We start from the raw sequence: 16789 nt of genomic DNA, 5'->3' as shown, positions 1-16789 counted from the left end.
AGTAGACGTTGAAAAGCTTGTCACGCTCTGCCTTACAGGGGTGGAGGAGTTTCTGTAAACTTTTTAAAAATAAAAAAGTTGGCGGGATTTATTATTGTTTCAAACTTTTACTGGAGGCGGGGCGCTCCAGGATCGTGAGGTCTACACCGTGTGCCTCACGCGGGCATCAAACAGCGACAAGGGAAAAAACCGGCATCTTCCTCACTCCCTCATCAAAAATGGCGCCCGTCCCCCAAGCGGACTCTTTGTTCGCTGCGGCAAAATCGTGCCGCATTGCTGACAAGGGCGCGAAAGTAGGTCAACGCAGCCGCGCCCATCTTCCTCCCCCATCCCAGCTGCGCGATTGGGGGGAAGGGATGCGGCGAGCGGGGACTGCGGTGGTTGGAGGGGTGGGGAAAGCGAGTAATCCACCAATCAGCCCTCTAAAGGAAGGGGGTGTAGCTTGTTGCCCTAATCAACCATATCGGTTTTTATCCGTACTTCATCCAATAATTTATTTCTTTAGTGTCCCACGTGATGATAGAACTAAAAAGGGAGGGGGCTATGGGGGCTTGTCCTTCCATGAAGTTCTTATTTCCCTCGCTCCGCCTTTCCTCATACATATTAATCAGTACCTAACCAATGGAAAGTCTCCATGAGAGTTACCTCACGCTTGCAGGAGGCGGGACCTCCATTGAGAAAGGCGAGCACATTTGCAAGGTGGGCGGAGCTTATGAGGGGCTATATAAGCGCTGGTGCGGTTAAGCTGTTGCGTAGTTCGTACTGGGCTTTTGAAGGGGGAGTAGTCGTTTACTGTAGTCAAGAAACAGGTAAGTGGGATGTGAAAGGGAGCTGAAGGTGAATGAAGAAAGAAGCAAAATATTTAGAGTAGAGGGTGATGGGAGTTCGTTAAATTGGATCGTGTGTAGATGTTTGTGTGAGATATGAATTATGCTCTTTTTTAATAGTTGAGACGCTTTTTTAAAAAAGGGGGGGGGGAGGGAGTCCGCGCCGGCGACGTCCCTCTTTAAACAAAATGGCTTCCCGCCGGCTCTTTAGATTGAGTCTCAAAATGGCGGGAGAAGGAAGCTGCTAGATGGTGGAACCGCGCGTGCGCCAAGGGGGGGCTGGTCGCTGCCATTTAGCTACTCACGCGCATGCGCGAAGTAAGCATACTTGGAATTGTCTGGGTCCCATTGGGCGCCCTCTACAGGCAAGCAGCCAGAACTGTTTTGCGCAGGCGCACGAAAGATGCTTAATTCCTGTGTCTCCTGAGTAGATCGTATATAGAGGCGGGAGGAGAGAGTGTTGGTGTGGTGTCGCATCTTGTAATCCTGTTTGATGTGTTCCCTGGAGCTGTTATATCTATAGAGAGAATCTTATTTTGCCTTGGAAGACTTGTTGATTGGTTTATTGATAGAATTGGTGTCCCCACTTTTAGGTTGTGGTCTATGAGACTTACAAAATATAATATTCCATTCTTTTAAGAACCAATTGCTGATTTTAAAAAAAACTATAAGGCAGACCATGAAGGAGTACAGATTTAAAAATGGAGTTTAGCCCATGGAGAACATGGCAAAAGGGGCAAATGTTTTAAAAACGTATTTGCACTGCCTGTTACAAATCTTACATCGTTTTCATGTGTGAGAGAATTTCCACCTCAGCTTTTCTTGTACTTAGAAGGAAAAGCAGTGTGTATGAGAATAGCAGATAAGCCAACCTTCCAGATCCAAGTCCTAATGGTGCAGGGTTGTTGTGATTTAGTAGTAAAGAAAACAGTTTTGATGGTTGCGGTTTGTCAGACAGAGATGGGAATGTTGCATGTTTTCATCTGTGAAAGACGAGCTGTTTTCCTTTGAATTGTGTCATCTCTGTTTCATAAAAACAACAGTAAACTCTGTACCATTAGTATAATCCACTATAAGACAAGAAGGAGGCAACTTTGTTGTGTGGCCCTAACCAACCAGTTGAATTAATGATTGTGCTAAAGCTTGTTTTTTCAAAGCACTTTTTGGTGAATACTGAATTAGAGGGGTTTTTTTGCTTACAGAAGAAAATGGCATCAGACGAGGGAAAACTCTTTGTCGGTGGACTCAGTTTTGACACCAATGAACAGTCACTGGAGCAAGTCTTCTCTAAATATGGACAGATTTCTGAAGGTAAAAAAAATGCACTTGTATTTCATTTAATATTTGGATTCCTAAAAGTTCAGAACAGGTGTTAGATACCCACACTGCTCTTTTAAACCATGAAATAACAATTCTTAGCAAAAGTTTTAAAAAGAGTATGTTCTGTGTTCCCTCCTTTGTAGAAAGACACGCTAAGCAGGTTTTCTTCTTTTCTTCCAGTTGTTGTTGTAAAAGACAGAGAGACTCAGAGATCCAGAGGATTTGGCTTTGTCACTTTTGAGAACATTGATGATGCAAAAGATGCAATGATGGCCATGAATGGGAAGGTAAGGAGCTTTGGCCATAGGGGTCTTTCCAGATAAACAAGCCTGGGCCAGTTGAAAGGACAGTTCTTGTGACACGGTTTTAAACAAGTGACACTTTCTTTGCGCACAGTGGCCCTATAGTTGGCAGTTTGTTGCAGGGAGAACAGAATATTATGGATAACTGTAGATATTCTCAAATGTTACTTGTGATTTTTGATGCAAGCAGATGTTATACTGGCTTCTTATTCTTTGTATAGCAGTGTGTTAAAGCTGCCATTTGTTGATTTTCAGTCTGTTGATGGCCGCCAGATCAGAGTTGACCAAGCAGGCAAGTCATCAGAGAACAGATCCCGTGGTTACAGAGGGGGCTCAGCTGGAGGCAGAGGCTTTTTCCGTGGAGGCAGAGGCCGGGGCCGGGGCTTCTCCAGAGGTAAGTAGGTGTTCTTGAGTGCTTTCTACTTTGACTGCGAACAAACTGGCAACATTTTAAATGTTCCTTGGTCATGTTCCCTTCCAGGTGCTGGTGGAGACAGAGGCTATGGGGGCAGCAGATTTGAATCTAGAAGTGGGGGATACAGTGGGTCCAGAGACTACTATGGGAGCAGGTAAGTGACTATGAATCCTAGTTTGTCATTTCAGAAAGGCCAGCAGGATGTAAATCTTTGTAAATGAACTTTAATTAATGCCTCTTTGTTTGACTTGAATTTCACAGCCGGAGTCAAGGCAGCTATGGTGACAGGCCTTCTGGAGGGTCTTACAGAGACAGCTATGACAGTTATGGTAAGTTGTAAATCACAAGGAGATGAGGATACATTGACACGGGATTGCTTGGAGCCTCTTTCTGACCTTGTAGTGATAACCTGGAAAATACTGTAAAGCTCTCTTGGAGCACAGTGCTGGAAAAATATTGCCTGTGGAAATGCTGCTTGTCTTGGCAGGTGTTCAGGCATTTATACCATCAAAAAGTAAAACACTCGTAATGCATGTGTAGCATTAGTTGGACCCAAAGGCAAACCACATCCTACATTGCTAGCATTTCTGAAGCTGGAAATTGCACCAGGAATCTCCCTTAAAAATCCAGAAGCAAGGCTTTAAAAGGGGTGGGGTCAAAAAAACCCAAGCTAGCCTTTAGGAAACAAGTAGGGGAGAGAAAATGCTGGAACTTGTCTGTGCTTCGGTGCCTTTACAATTGTGCCTGCTTCTTGTCCTCAGCTACACACAACGAGTAAAAAACCTTCCTGACTCAAGATCGTCCTTCCAATGGCTGTATTTATAAAGATTTTTGGAGCTTCGCTGAAATCGTTCTTGTGTAGTCCATCTCCTTTGTATTCTCACTTTTGTAGTAAAACTCTCAGTTCTGACCTTGTCAAAAACACAGCCTGACAGCTTCTAATATGTGATAGTCTGTTGAGACTCAAAAGAAAGCTCTGGGATTTTCCTCTCAAGTGTTTTAACCTTTTTTTTTAAAGCACTTAAGATTTTAGTTTTGTGAGCCAAGGCGTTGAGATTTTTTTTTAAAAAAAAAAGACTTGGAAGGTTTTGGGGTCCCCTTTGTTCTTACGAGCAAGAAAGGACCTTAATTGTTCAGTAGAAGCTGACCAAGCTGTGATCTAATTTTTTTGTTTTTAGTGCATCATTTTGTAACATTCCTTTAGTGTAGCAAGGTAGGTATTGCAGTCTGGGTATAAATTTAAAAGCAAAACCACCTTGATATAGCTAAAGAGATATTTGCTTGTATGTTCAACCTGCATTAAGACTGACTTGTATGCCATAAAACTTTCCCAGACACTCTTACTTCGCAAGAGGTTCATGAAAAAAATGTTTGTTTATATTGTCCTTTTTTTACTGGAAGAAAGTATGCCTAATTCCATTGATGTTGTAATTTTGAAGTGGTAAAAGGATTTCTTGTACAGTTTTCCTTTGGCTTCACGAAGCCTATTAAAAGTCCATCTGAAACAAAAATCTGCTCTTGAAATTTTACATCTCGCTGCACAACACAACTCTGTGGATGATCATAAAAAGTGTACAGTTTGAAGGACAAGCAGCAGAAGGAGAAACTTGTTTTAGGAAGAACCAGATAGACCAGTGTCAGTGAAAGCTTTAATGCCAATTGTAACATAACATTCTAAGATGTAGCTATACAGCAGATAGAAACAAGTTTCAAAGGAGGTAGCTAATTCCCCTCCCCTTAATGGGACCACTTAATGTTGGCTGGAATTGTTCCAACCTTTGAAAATGAGGGATGTCACTGCTTTTCTTAGTAATGCACTCTGTAACTGTTCAGATTAAAGAACTTCTAGTAACTATAGCTTTATAGTTTGAGCAAGAGCCAACAGCCAGTTTGCTAAGATGAAAGCCAGCCAGATTGTTAGCTTAGAACTTGAAATAGTCTCTCCTTGTTAACTGGATCAGCTGCTGCTAGTCTGACAGTGTTCCAAGGCAGATAACTGTGACCTAATTTAGCTAGCTTTGTCATTGCCTTCTAAGTTTTAAGAATTCTCTGCTAGCGTATGGAAAACTGCAGTGCCTTGGCGAAAAAGAAGTGTTGTGCCTCCAACAGAGAGAACCTCTGAGACCGAAAGCTGCTCTCTTGGCTAGTTCATATGTGGGGATAGTCCTGTAATTCGAGGTAACTCTTTTGCTCATGTCCGCATCCTTCCTCCTGTTGAGAGCTCATTTTTTTGAAAAGTGAATGTTGACCCATGTGAACCAGATTACCTCTGCCAATTTTGGTCAGCTAAGAACACCTTTAAAAACTTTTTTTCCTGTATTTGAGTCGTTGGTTTGTGGCACAAATTTGACAGGGGCCAGAAGGGGGTGCCAGTAGGTTTAAAAGTAAGATGGGGAACTGAATTTCCCCCCCATGTATTTATGCTTGTCTCTGGAGACACTACCTTAAGACTTCATGTAAGTCACATTAAATGTAATGTTGTTTGCCATTAACTTTTTCCCATAGCCCGCACTATTCGTAAGCAAACATCAACAGTGACTAACTGCTTTGTGGGTTTGGGTGCCAGCACATAATCATTCTTGGAATAGCTGGCCCACACAGGGCTTTTGAGGTGCACTCAACTTCCACAGATGGCTTGTGGGAACCCTTTTGTAGAAAATGATGGTTCTGTGTAGGGGAGGGGGTTAGAAAAACATGACTGAGTAAAGGGCGTGACCTTTTGTAACATGCGTTTGTCTTGGCAGGTTGAAGAGAAAAAGGACAGTTGAGAAAAATGATTTTGAGCTTGATGACCAACCTTTTGAACCATAATCAACCCTCAGCTTTGCAAGCAGGTAACTTGGCTTCCTCGAGAACCTGTGTGATAGAGCAGTTAAGAGTGTTGAACCAAGATTGAATGAAGCTTGCTAGGTGATCTGACCCTAACCTTCCTCTCAGGGCTTTTTGAGAATAAAATGGAGAAGGGAGAGCTGTATATGTTGTTCTAAGCTCAGAGAAAGGGTAAAAGATATGTTCCTGATGTCTCTGGCTGAAAAGCACTCGGTAAACAGAATGTTGGAATTCTCACAGCTCTGGTTAAACTGTCTCCCAAGTTTTCAGTTGGAGAGTTAATTGGAATTTTAATGCAGTTGCCTATTTGATCCTTCTTCTGTTGGTTTTAATTCTTGTTTCTTCCCTTCTTTCAGCCCTGAGCTGCTTGAAAAGAGGATGAAGGAGGAAAGTGGCTGCCATGGCGGTGCTGAAGAGTTCAGAGGAGTGTGTATTTTGGATCCACTGGCCAAGTGGGAAAGTGCCAAGTTAATAAATAAACATGGGGCTACAACACAGTTGACTTGTGCCTGTACACTTGTGGGGAGCTTAAGGGGTTTGAGATGTTCCCTGTCCTCATGGATGAGATGACTACTTGCCTACTAGAAAGCCAGCTTGCACTCTTATAAAAGTCTAGGATTGTAAACAAATGTGGAGGGCTAGGATTGTAAGTAATTATAAAAGAGTCACTTCCAGGAAGGCTTGGATACCAGTGGCCTCTAGCACAGTGCAAGTGGCTCAAACCATTTTTGAAGTCCTGAACCACAGAGCTGCTTTAGTGCCAGGGGTTCAGCTTATCTTTTTGGCTGTTCCTGAGTTCTATAAGAGAAACTTATTTTTTAGAACAGGTGGTCCGGAGCATTACAGAACTGCTACATGTGTGGCAGTTCTAAAAAACCATTCTGAGGCGGTAAGAATGGAGTGCACTGCCTACCCGTTGCATCTAAGGAGTGAAATGGGAAATTGGGCTTGACGGGAACTGCTACAGGCAAGAGTCATGAATTTGCAAAGATTTGATTTCAGAGTTGAACAGGTATGCTGGAAAAGCTGGCATATGAATTGCCTGAGGGGGTCCTCCACCTCCCAGTCACGGCCTGGCTAGTCAAGTGGTTTGGACCTAATTTATTTCTCTAACATAGTTCTTGGTTGCTGCTTTCTCTGCTAACTACTTGAGCTGTGTGAGTGTAAGAAAAAACCACAAAGCATCCTATTTACTCCTTTTCACTATGTAGCGCACAAGTTAGCTTTTAAAAGCTAAAATCAGGTTTACTGCTGATACTAAAGTTCATCCAAGCATAGGTGGAGAGTTTCAGTAATGCTTCATCTGTTCGTATGCATATTTACTTCGAAGCCCCAGTGAGCATGAGGCTTATTCCCAGACAAGTGTGCATGGAATTGCAGCCCTGGGCATATGAGACTGCTACACACTGAGCTGAAATAATGGTCCATCCAGTCTAGTAGTGGATTTAGGGTCTTGACCCTGTCGTGCCACCAGAGATCATTTAACTGAGACATAGCAGCTGAAAGGGGGGCCTTCCTTGCATAATGTGTGTGCTGTAGACTAAGCTGTGTTCACGCTCACCTGGAAAAGCTATACCCAGAGAACTCCATGTAAACATTTAACCATCATCAACCAAGGTATATTGCTTTAAGGTGCCACAGAACTCTTGTTCTTGAAAGAAGTCCTATTTTGAGCCCTTTTAACGAGTTCTAAGTTCAGAAGCTCAAAAGTGCCCAGCATTGTATGATGCAGGAGAGGCTTATTTCCACGTCAGAAGCAAGTTGTCCCAAGTCCCTCGGAAGCTGTAAAGTGCAAGTGTTAGTTTATTCCCAGGTTCAGAATTGAGTATGTTCCTAGCCATTTATACCTGGTAGCAGTGGACCAGCTTAGAATGTCCTTCACAAAGAAAAGTAGCCTCTGCAGGGAGCGAGTACCCAGGTAGGCGGATTGCTGCTGCTTCAGAAAGCAGGAAACTGCTAGGAGTTGGCACCTTCCCCAAGCCCTGTGTGCCTTTTAGCAAGTAATGTCACGTGACTTGGATTTTTATAATGGCAATGAGGGCCCAACAAAACTGACTGGTTGTTGTGGGTTTTCCGGGCTGTATTGCCGTGGTCTTGCCAAGACCACGGCAATACAGCCCGGAAAACCCACAACAACCATGGTTCTCCGGCCGTGAAAGCCTTCGACAATACATAAAACTATGACTAACTCTTGAAGCGGTGGCAATATAGCTTAGGTAGAAAAAGATTGTTAATTCTGTAGGAGCTAGAAATTTCACTTCTGTGACCTGGATTCTTCAGTGGCACTTACTTGAATGGCAGCCTTCTACAGAACTGGAAATGGAGGGAGAAGAGGGAAGTAAAGATAATACTGGTTTTTGTTCACTTTTAGCATGGTGAGTTTGTTGCTGTTTTCCCTAAATAGCATTTGGAGTAAGTCTGGTAATGATAGACAAAGGCCTTGGAGAACCACTGGGTGAGTGGCTGTGTCTCTAGACAAAGCCTTTCTTTTGACTTCTTGCCAAGCTCAAGGCAACTGACTGACTTTTAAGATTTATTCAGTGATTTCGCTCAACATCTCAAGTAAAAGATGCGTGAAAGCAGTCTTCACAGAAAATGCATCTGGGATTTAAGCCGTTTGAGCCTCAGCATGAGAAGGCTGCAGGGTCCTCTCTGAAACCACTGGGCTATTTAATGTAAAACACGAATTAGCTGCCTTTATACCTTACAGGAGCTCAAGGTGGTTTACAATATAAAAATTATAAAATGAATAAAATTTTATTGACAGTTTAAGACTGCCAATAAGCAAAAAAGCTGTCCTAAATAAAAGGGACTGATTAAGCTAATGGTAAAGTAATCTTTCAACTGCATTCTGCCCTAGAAAACTTGAAAGTTATGTTTGCCATTGCTGGAGTTTGGGGGAAGGAAACTGGGTGGTAGATCTTGGGCCCGTTTCTGTTTTTAAAACGTGTCGTAGAGCTGAAATTTAGGTAGCATTGGGACTTCAAAATCAAAAATAAAATGGAGCCACAAATATGGGACAGGAAGCCAAAGAACCCTGCCTCCAAAATGGTGTGCAATCTCCCCAGAAAATCCAGAACCAGTTGCCCTTTTTGATGGCTTCTCATGTTGAACTGAGACTCTAAAAAAGATGCCTTTAAACTGCAGTCTTTAAAACTGCATTGAAGGCTGTGTAGCATTTTGTTCAGTCCTTTTTCCCAGCATGCATGTGTTGTGTCTAGATGTAAGTCAGGAGGCTGAATCCTATCAGCAGGAAGATTCCAGTGAAAGGAAGGGTATTGTTTGGACCTAGTCCATTATGTATATTTGATACGTATAGTTTGCCAGCTGACTGACACAGTCTGGCGCCTGTTAGGCCTGAAGGTGCCAGAAGCCCTTTCATGTGTGGCAACAGGCTGATCCGCCCCAGCTCAGCAATATGTTGGGCTGTCTGCCTGTGTTGCAACACTGAATGGAAAACATCAGAAGGCTGTTGAATTGTGCTGGGAGGAGGAAATACACCTCCCTGTGGCCAATAAAACCAGAGGGAGCTTTTGCATGCAGGGGAAGTCATGCCCCTGTTGGGCTATTGTAATCTAACAATTGCCAACATTAAAACACCTCCTTTTGTACCTGTCTTGCTGTTTGTGATGCAACACAGCTGCTGCTCCAGCATATAAGGACACTCTTGCGTGTTCCTCAAAAGCCTGGGGAGGGGACATGCCCCCAGTGAAGTATAACCAGTGGACTGTCCACTGGGCTCTGCAGTATTAGTAATACTTGGGTGGGGGTGGTAAGGATCGTGGTGGGAAGCAGGTGGGTCTTGTCTGGGAATTTTGGTGCTCCAGTCTCTGTTGACTACATGTTGCTCTTTATTGCAGGCCAATTCTGGGTATCGGCTTGAATTTCTTGGCTGAAGTTTCAGACCCAAGACCTAAACAAAGAGAACTAGGTTTTTTTCTTTATTGAAGTCTAAAAGGGATATGCCATGTTGGAACCTTGCATTAAAAAAACTTGCGGAGCTTAATTTTTTTCTAGCCCATGAATCTTGCTGTCTGAGAATTCGCTCTGCTGCACCAGGGAACGCAGATACGTTCGATATGATCCCTTGTTTTTATTGCAGCCTTTTCCCCCCTTCCTTTTATCTTCACAATAATCCTGTGAGGTAGATAAGGCTGAGAGTGATTGCTTCAAGGTTACAGACTCCGCTTTGGGCTGAGTGGGAGGTCAAATGTGGGTCTCCCAACACTAAATATGATGTCACAGTGCTCTATTATGCTGTCCCTGTGTTAGTCTTTTAAGATGCTCCAGGACTCTCTTAATGAATAATTCTGCTTCAGATGGAAGATGGAGGGGGACCTGTGTGGCTCCTTCCTCCCAGGAGAGGGCACTTTGTGCCGAAAGTGATGATTTGTTGAACCCTGGAAAACAGAATAATGGGGGGGGGGGGGTTTGATCTCATCTTGCCCGTGTTTAAATTGCCCTTGAATTAACTCTAGCCTCTTGATTTGTATACCAGCTTTTGAGTCTCTTACCTCCCTCGCCAAATGTTATTCACAGGGAGCTAGGGGAGAGGGTGTCCAAAGATAGCCCAAAGACAGAATGGTTCTCTCAGCTTAGCTGTAGGCTTTGCAGGCCCTGGATGGTGATGGGTCCCATTTGCTACAGCAATATTGGGTGTCTGTTGAGGTAGGCAGAGATTTAGGATTGATGCAGAGGAATATTGTGCTCCACTCCATCATGAATGTGAACCCACGGCCCCAAACCACTTCAGCATGGGAAGATCTACTAAGGGCAATGAACTCGGGAGCTAAAGCAGAACTTCCAGGTCCTGAGGCAGTCTACCCCCTGGGCCTCTAGATGATGCCGTGAAGTAATGGGGACTGGCCTTCCTGTTTTACTTCTAGGCTTCTCTAAAGCTGGAGCAGGGCTCTGGCCTAGATAAACCTGGTTTGCCCCGGCTAAGCACTTTTTACGTTTTAATGCATCGATAAAGGAGAGCAGCCCAAAGCAACAGCTTGGCTCTGGGCTTAGGAACCCTCAGACGGCCTGGCCTGCAGTGTCTTTTCTCACCCCAGCGGTGTAGGACGCTAGCTGTTTGTTTCTGGTAGTCAATAAGCCATTTGTTCCACCAGCGGACCTCCTGGGGCTTTGCATCTTTTTTTTTTCCATTCAAAACATTTTCCTGCTCTCTTTCCCCCCCCCCCACACGTGCTGTTGTTTATGCAGAAAGTCAGCTCCAGCTCCCTGCCACTGAAGAAAGAGCCCTGCTCTTTGTCACCTTTATTTTGAAATGTATAAATGAAACTGCATTTGTTTGTTCAAATAAAGCCTTTTTTTAAAAACCCTCCAACCTGTCTGAAGCATTTTGCAAATAGGGTCAGCCCTTGCTCCAGAGAGGATGCCTTCTGCCCTAGTCAAATAAAAATAACACATCATAAAACCAGGCAACTGGGTCAGCAGAGACAAATCTGCCCAAGTTTTTACAGTCAGCATGGGGTTGCATAAGTGACAACCAAAACGTGTAGTCAGGAACTGGTTTGGGCAGAGGAGGGGGTGAGCCATCTCCCCATGTCTCTTCCACCACTTCTGCCTTGTTACAGGCACTTCTGAAGCTTTGCTCAAGATTTTGCAGTTTGGGCGGGGTAGTTTATGATGTGCTATGTATGAGCAAGAGGAGAAAAAGAAGAGAGGCCGAAAGGGGCATTAACCTCCTCAGACTACCTGGATCTTCTGAAAAGGATGAAGCAAACATCAGATATTTTATGTCTTTCTGGAATCTTAACAAAACTTCGACTCACTTGGAATGGAGTTTTACAGTATAGCAATGAAAACATATATTAAATGGCATGTGTGCACATGCACACCCTTCTCACACACAATAAAACTACAGTTGGTGTACTCCCACCTGGACAAGGGTTAAGCCTGGTGGTGTGGAAGCTGGAAAATTTGTGGCTTTCCCTGGTGCCATTTTTGATAGTTTGTCACTGCTGTCCTGCAGTGGAGAAGGCAGATGTTTGCTACAGCAAGAAGGTTCCTACTGTGTGCACAGGGAGCCCATTTTCAGGTCTATAGTGGTGACCAGCAAGGCCTAGAGTAGACTACTTGGGATTGTATTTCCCAGTCAGCTGCTGGTTTCCCAGCTAGTGCATAGATCTGCTGGGCTTTGCTTGCACATGGGACTGGGGGAGGGGAAGGGGGCAGAACTTTGAGACAGACGTCTTTTTCAGCTTCCGTCAGTGAAAGGAGGATGACTCTAGTCAGCCTCACAGGGCTGTGACTGTCTCTTAGTGTCATCCTAACTGTTGTCCATAGCAGCTAGATGAACATCCATGTTTATTGGTAGTCTGTTTCTAAATGTCAAATGCAAGAAATGTGAGCCTTTTTGTGCTCTTGAGCGTGGTTTTTCCAGAGGTATCCCTCATGGGTCGGAGATGTGTGGGTGATAGTTATCTGGGCAAAGTGTGCAAAGATATTTGTGGGTACTTTTGCCCAGCATCAATTGTAGCATACATACTCTTTAACAATTTATTTATGCCATTTATAGTCTGTCTTTCTCAATGAGACTGAAGGCGGTTTACACACTGTGAGATCAGTACAGATTTCCATAAACAATGCCATAGGGTAAGTAAATACAAGTTTACAAGACATAGCATTAGTAAGAGTCCAATATAGAGTTGAAGAAATGCTGAAACAGAACATAAGCAATTCTAGGACTGACATTCGGCAGGTAGCTCATAGGAGCACATACTTAAAGCAACAGGTAGGACATAAGGCAACACAGCGCTGAAGTCTATGGTCCCTAACTCATGGGGCAAAGCATTTGAGTTTCCCTCCCTACAATACAGCCTGAGTAAAAAGTAACCGTGGTGACCTGCATGTATATAAGGAAAAATATGCAATGCATATGCAGGTCTTCAGAGAGAAGTATGTATTTCTCACTTAGGCAACCATGCATTTATTCATAATAATTCATTTTGCTGTGCCCTGTTTCATACATGCACACACCTATGCACTGGAGAGTGTGCACGGTCTCCAGGGATGCCAAAATGAATAGATTATTTTATTCTTTTTATATAACCCTGACCCTCCGCCCCCCTTTATTAAAATTCATCCCCGGCCCCTCCAATCAGAAGCCGCCCATCATCTCTGAATGACACCCGCCCCCGCTCGCGCGCCCTGGATGAGGTTGTGGTCACGTGGCCTCCCTCCGTGCTCAGAGGTGGGCGGGTCCCTTTTCATTCATAAATCCTCTACCCTTTTAAATCAAAATTAAGCTGCGGAGAGCTGGACGGGGACACCCCCCACCAAACACCCCAACCTTTTTTTCTAGCGAGCTTCGGAGCTTCGGCGCGTTTTTGCACATGGAGTGCAGAAACTCCACTTAGGTGAGTCTGTGAATCCAACCCCCCCTTCCTCGGCTGAGAAGAAAAATAATCCTCAATTTATTTTCCATGCAGAGTGCCTTGCAATATAGAACTACGGCGGGTGCCTCCTGTTCACCACTCCGGATTATCCGTCACTTTGTTCCCTCCCCGTTCTTAACATCAGATTTTAAAAGATTTTCAGGAGGCTCGTCTTTTCTCCACCTTTGCGAAATCAGGAGTTTTAATGGAATCTAGTCTCGCTCTCTGCTCTCTCTCTCCCCGTTGCTTTATTTATATGTCGATGCCTTTTATTCCCGCTCTGGAAACAAGCAGGGAGAAGAAAACGGGTGTAAGGTTTCAGAGGCAGCGGGGCTCAGTGGGCGCAGCCGCGGGTGCCTGTTTTATCCGCGGGGGATGGGCACGTGTGTAAATCTGCTGAAGTGGTGGGCTTTCTGGTATCGGTCTCTTCTGGAGGGTGGGGGCAATCCACCCTCGTATAGAAGCTGTGATTTTCCCGAGCTGTGCTTCTCTAACGGTACAGCCGTGCAAACGAATTTTAATCCGAATCTTTCAAGGAACGACGTGTTTAATGCGAATGCTCGAAAGGTCTGTCTGGCTAGCTCCCTGGCTGAATTGTATTATTCTTTTCAATAACACCAGTCCAGACACAAGGCGGCTGGCGTGGTGTTATGGCTAGTAGCAGGGCACATCTGAATGTGTGGGATTCTTCCGGGCTTGCGATGCGTCGTTACAGACGGAGCGTTTCTGTCGAACGCTGTTGGTCGGATCCTGGCCCCCCAGGAGGGCGAATTCCTCTGGCCCCAGCCCCCGCATTTTTCTTCCTAGGATCCTGCAGAAACCAGGCTGTCTTCCTCCGTGACAGAGAAGCGGCTCTCTGCTCTTGACGCCAAACGTTAATTTTATTTTCAGTAGATCTTGTTGTGCTTGCATGGGAAAGGGGGTGGGGCAGGGCTGGCTTGTGCTTTTTAACGGATTGCATGGTTTGCAAACCCCTTTGCGAAGGAAGGGAAGTGTGTTTTGTATATATTAGACAGAGAGAGCTTTCCCTTGTCGGTGTGTTCTCTCTCTCCACCCTGCCCAGTGATTTTTCTGTCCAATGTAATCTCTCCATCTTTATCATCATCATCATCATCATCATTGTTATTAAATCTCTTCTTGATATAAAGTGCTTTGGGTCAGGAGAAAAGCAAGCTAGGAACTTGTGCGCTAACTTATAATTTCTATGTCTCTTGCTCTTCTTTTTCATTCTCTTCGCCCCCTCCCACATTTTGTTAGACAATGAATTTGTCTAATCTTTTCAAAAAATCTTTAGATTCCTTTAAACGGTGATATTTAAACAGAGCCTTCATGCCTAAGGGACCGCCTCTCTCTGTACGCTCCGATCAGCTGGGAAACATCTGCTGGTGGTCCCTGGCCCCAGGGAGGCTTGGTTAGCCTCAACCAGGGCCACGGCCTTTTCGGTCCTGGCCCCAACCTGGTGGAACTCTGCCTGAGGACACCTGGGCCTGTAAGACGGAGATGTTCCACTAGGCGTATGATTGAGGCCGGCATGAGATCCTCACTGAGCCTCCCACCAGCCTCCCACCAAGTGTGGGGTTATACAATGTCCACCAGCCGGCTGCCCAACATATGGGTACAGCACGGGGCTATGTAGTGCCCATTCATTTGCTGACCCACGTATGGGTCGCAGTACATTATCTGTCCGCTTCCCTCCCCCTGTATGCTGATGGGCAGGAATCTGGAATTGACCCCATCTTGGGACAGTTATCATCCGTTTGTTGATTTTATGATGAACTGTTTTATGAATTGTTTTTAATATTTGTATTATATTTTTATAACTGCTGTACCTCGCCCTGAGCCCGCTTGTGGGAAGGGCAGGTTAGAAATGTTAATAATGATGATGATGATGATGATGTACAGAAGAAGTCTACCATTCTGAGTGGCAGCTGCTTTGTGGGCTTCCCACTTCCAACTGACTAATGAACACAAAGTGCTTGGCTAGAGGCACTTGTTGGGGTGGGGTGGGGTGGGGTGTCTGAGCAAGGCGAATTCTCAGAGGCTCAGATTATGGCTGGCTGTGAGAACACCTTAGAAGGGTGCCTCTATGTTCAGAGGCAGTTTACCAAGTCCTGGGGGGGACCTGGGGTTGGGAAGAGCTGTTTCCATCACGTCCTGCATTTAATGGGCATGTTCCTGGGCCCATTTGCAGCCAGAGGGCAGAGCTGGGCTATGTGGACTCAGCCAAGTCCTGCTTTATCCTGAGATCTGGGCCTCCTGTATTCTGCCCCTTCCTCCCCTCTTGAGAACCAAACAGTTCTCGGGAACCACATCGGCTTTAGAGAATGACTTCCTCGTTGACTGTTAAAAAACAACAGCCTGTTTAATCTCTGCTTGTACATCACCCTGAAGATGGAATTCTTACATGCTGCTATGGGTGAACCAGGCCTGTCACTCACATCCCCATCTGCTCTGGGTCTAGTGGTGGGGAGGTAGCCTGGCACTACCTTAAAAAAATAAAACTGGTCTTTGTTGTGCAAATTGCAGCACAGGGCATTGTAAGCCAAAGAGATCTGAACATATGCAGAGTGTCTTTCCTTCGAATAACTCCAACACACCACCCAGTCACATCTGGGAAGGAATCTGGGCATAGCAGTCTCTGCACGGGGACTTTGTGGCTGGTGTGAGGTCCGGTGGGGTTCATACTCCTTGTGACTGCTTCTGCCCTTGGATGGTGCATTGGCGAGGGGGTGGGGGGGCTAGCCAAATGTCCTTGCCCTTTGCTAGGATGATACATGTTAGTTTTATACATCTGTAGGTGCCAGGAAGGACATCGGGCTGATGGCTGAGGGATTGGTGCTGCAGTCAAACTTCTTGCAGGTAGAAAACAGGCACATCAGGGGCGTGGCAGCGTGGAAAGCATTCTCCCTGCAGTGCTAGTTTTCTGCTTGCAGGGGAGTCTTGCCATTTCCCCCCCATCAGGCTCCTCTATCTTGAAGTCTTCTTTTCTCCTTTCTTCAGCCTCCTTTTCTCCTTCCTTCCTTTAGTTTTTTCCAAGTAATTAAATCAACAGCAGCCCCAGGGCTGGACCCTGTTGAACAGGGCTGGACCCTGTTGAATTAAATTCCCCTTATCTCCTCGCTCTACTTGGTGGCAAGGAGGGCACTGCAATTTGCACCAGCTCAGAGGCTCTTTGATTTTCTCACTGGTTAACAAGCTCAGCTTGGGCCCACCGAGGTCCAAAAAAATCATTCAGCTCCCGCTGTTCCCCACGACTGGATTCTTGCATGTGAACAGAGTGTGTGCTCTCACGCTCCTCCGCAGTGTTGTGGGGGGGAGGGGAGTGCCACCCTTTGGCTAGAGGGCAGGATTCCCCCTCTGGGGCATCCCTCCAACCTTGAGAGGCCAGCAGTGCTTGGGCAGGCCCCTTGCACACGTGTGCGCGTGCGTGTGGGACAGAGCACCCACGGCCTTCTCGGCCCTGGCCTGGTGGTGGTTGGCAGCTCTTTTGGAGGGCTATGAGTCACCCCGGCTGTGTGGGTTTTCAGGCTGCTCAGTGGTTTTATTTATTTATTTCACATTTCCATCTCTCTCTCCTCTCAAACATGTGGGGTGGCTGGCTGGGTGGGCGGCAGCAGGCAAGCCAATGGGGAAGGCGAACCACCTTCTCCGGGGCCAGAGACACGGCTGCTTGCGGGGCCTGGGAGGATGAGCAGAGCCGCCTGACATAAG

General features: G+C 45.6%; 1 protein-coding gene across 2 annotated transcripts; it reads left to right on the top strand.

The window, feature by feature from the left end:
* The first annotated feature begins 715 nt into the window (after nucleotides 1-715).
* CIRBP (cold inducible RNA binding protein) lies at nucleotides 716-6190 on the top strand. 2 transcript variants are annotated; one of them, XM_054979516.1, is made up of 8 exons: nucleotides 716-809; nucleotides 2030-2138; nucleotides 2328-2434; nucleotides 2705-2843; nucleotides 2931-3018; nucleotides 3126-3193; nucleotides 5609-5698; nucleotides 6050-6190. In XM_054979516.1, the coding sequence occupies exons 2-7, from the start codon at nucleotides 2036-2038 to the stop codon at nucleotides 5611-5613; spliced, it is 510 nt and encodes a 169-aa protein (XP_054835491.1). In that variant the 5' UTR covers nucleotides 716-809; nucleotides 2030-2035; the 3' UTR covers nucleotides 5614-5698; nucleotides 6050-6190. The 2 variants fall into 2 exon arrangements, with proteins under 2 accessions (XP_054835491.1, XP_054835490.1); XM_054979515.1 differs by having other exon boundaries at nucleotides 3626-5698.
* Nucleotides 6191-16789: the final 10599 nt, after the last annotated feature.

This window comes from Eublepharis macularius, chromosome 5 (assembly GCF_028583425.1).
Source record: "Eublepharis macularius isolate TG4126 chromosome 5, MPM_Emac_v1.0, whole genome shotgun sequence".
NCBI classification, from domain to species: Eukaryota; Metazoa; Chordata; class Lepidosauria; order Squamata; family Eublepharidae; genus Eublepharis; species Eublepharis macularius.
Note: the sequence above shows the minus strand (reverse complement) of the source record. Positions and strands in the feature narration are given on the sequence as shown.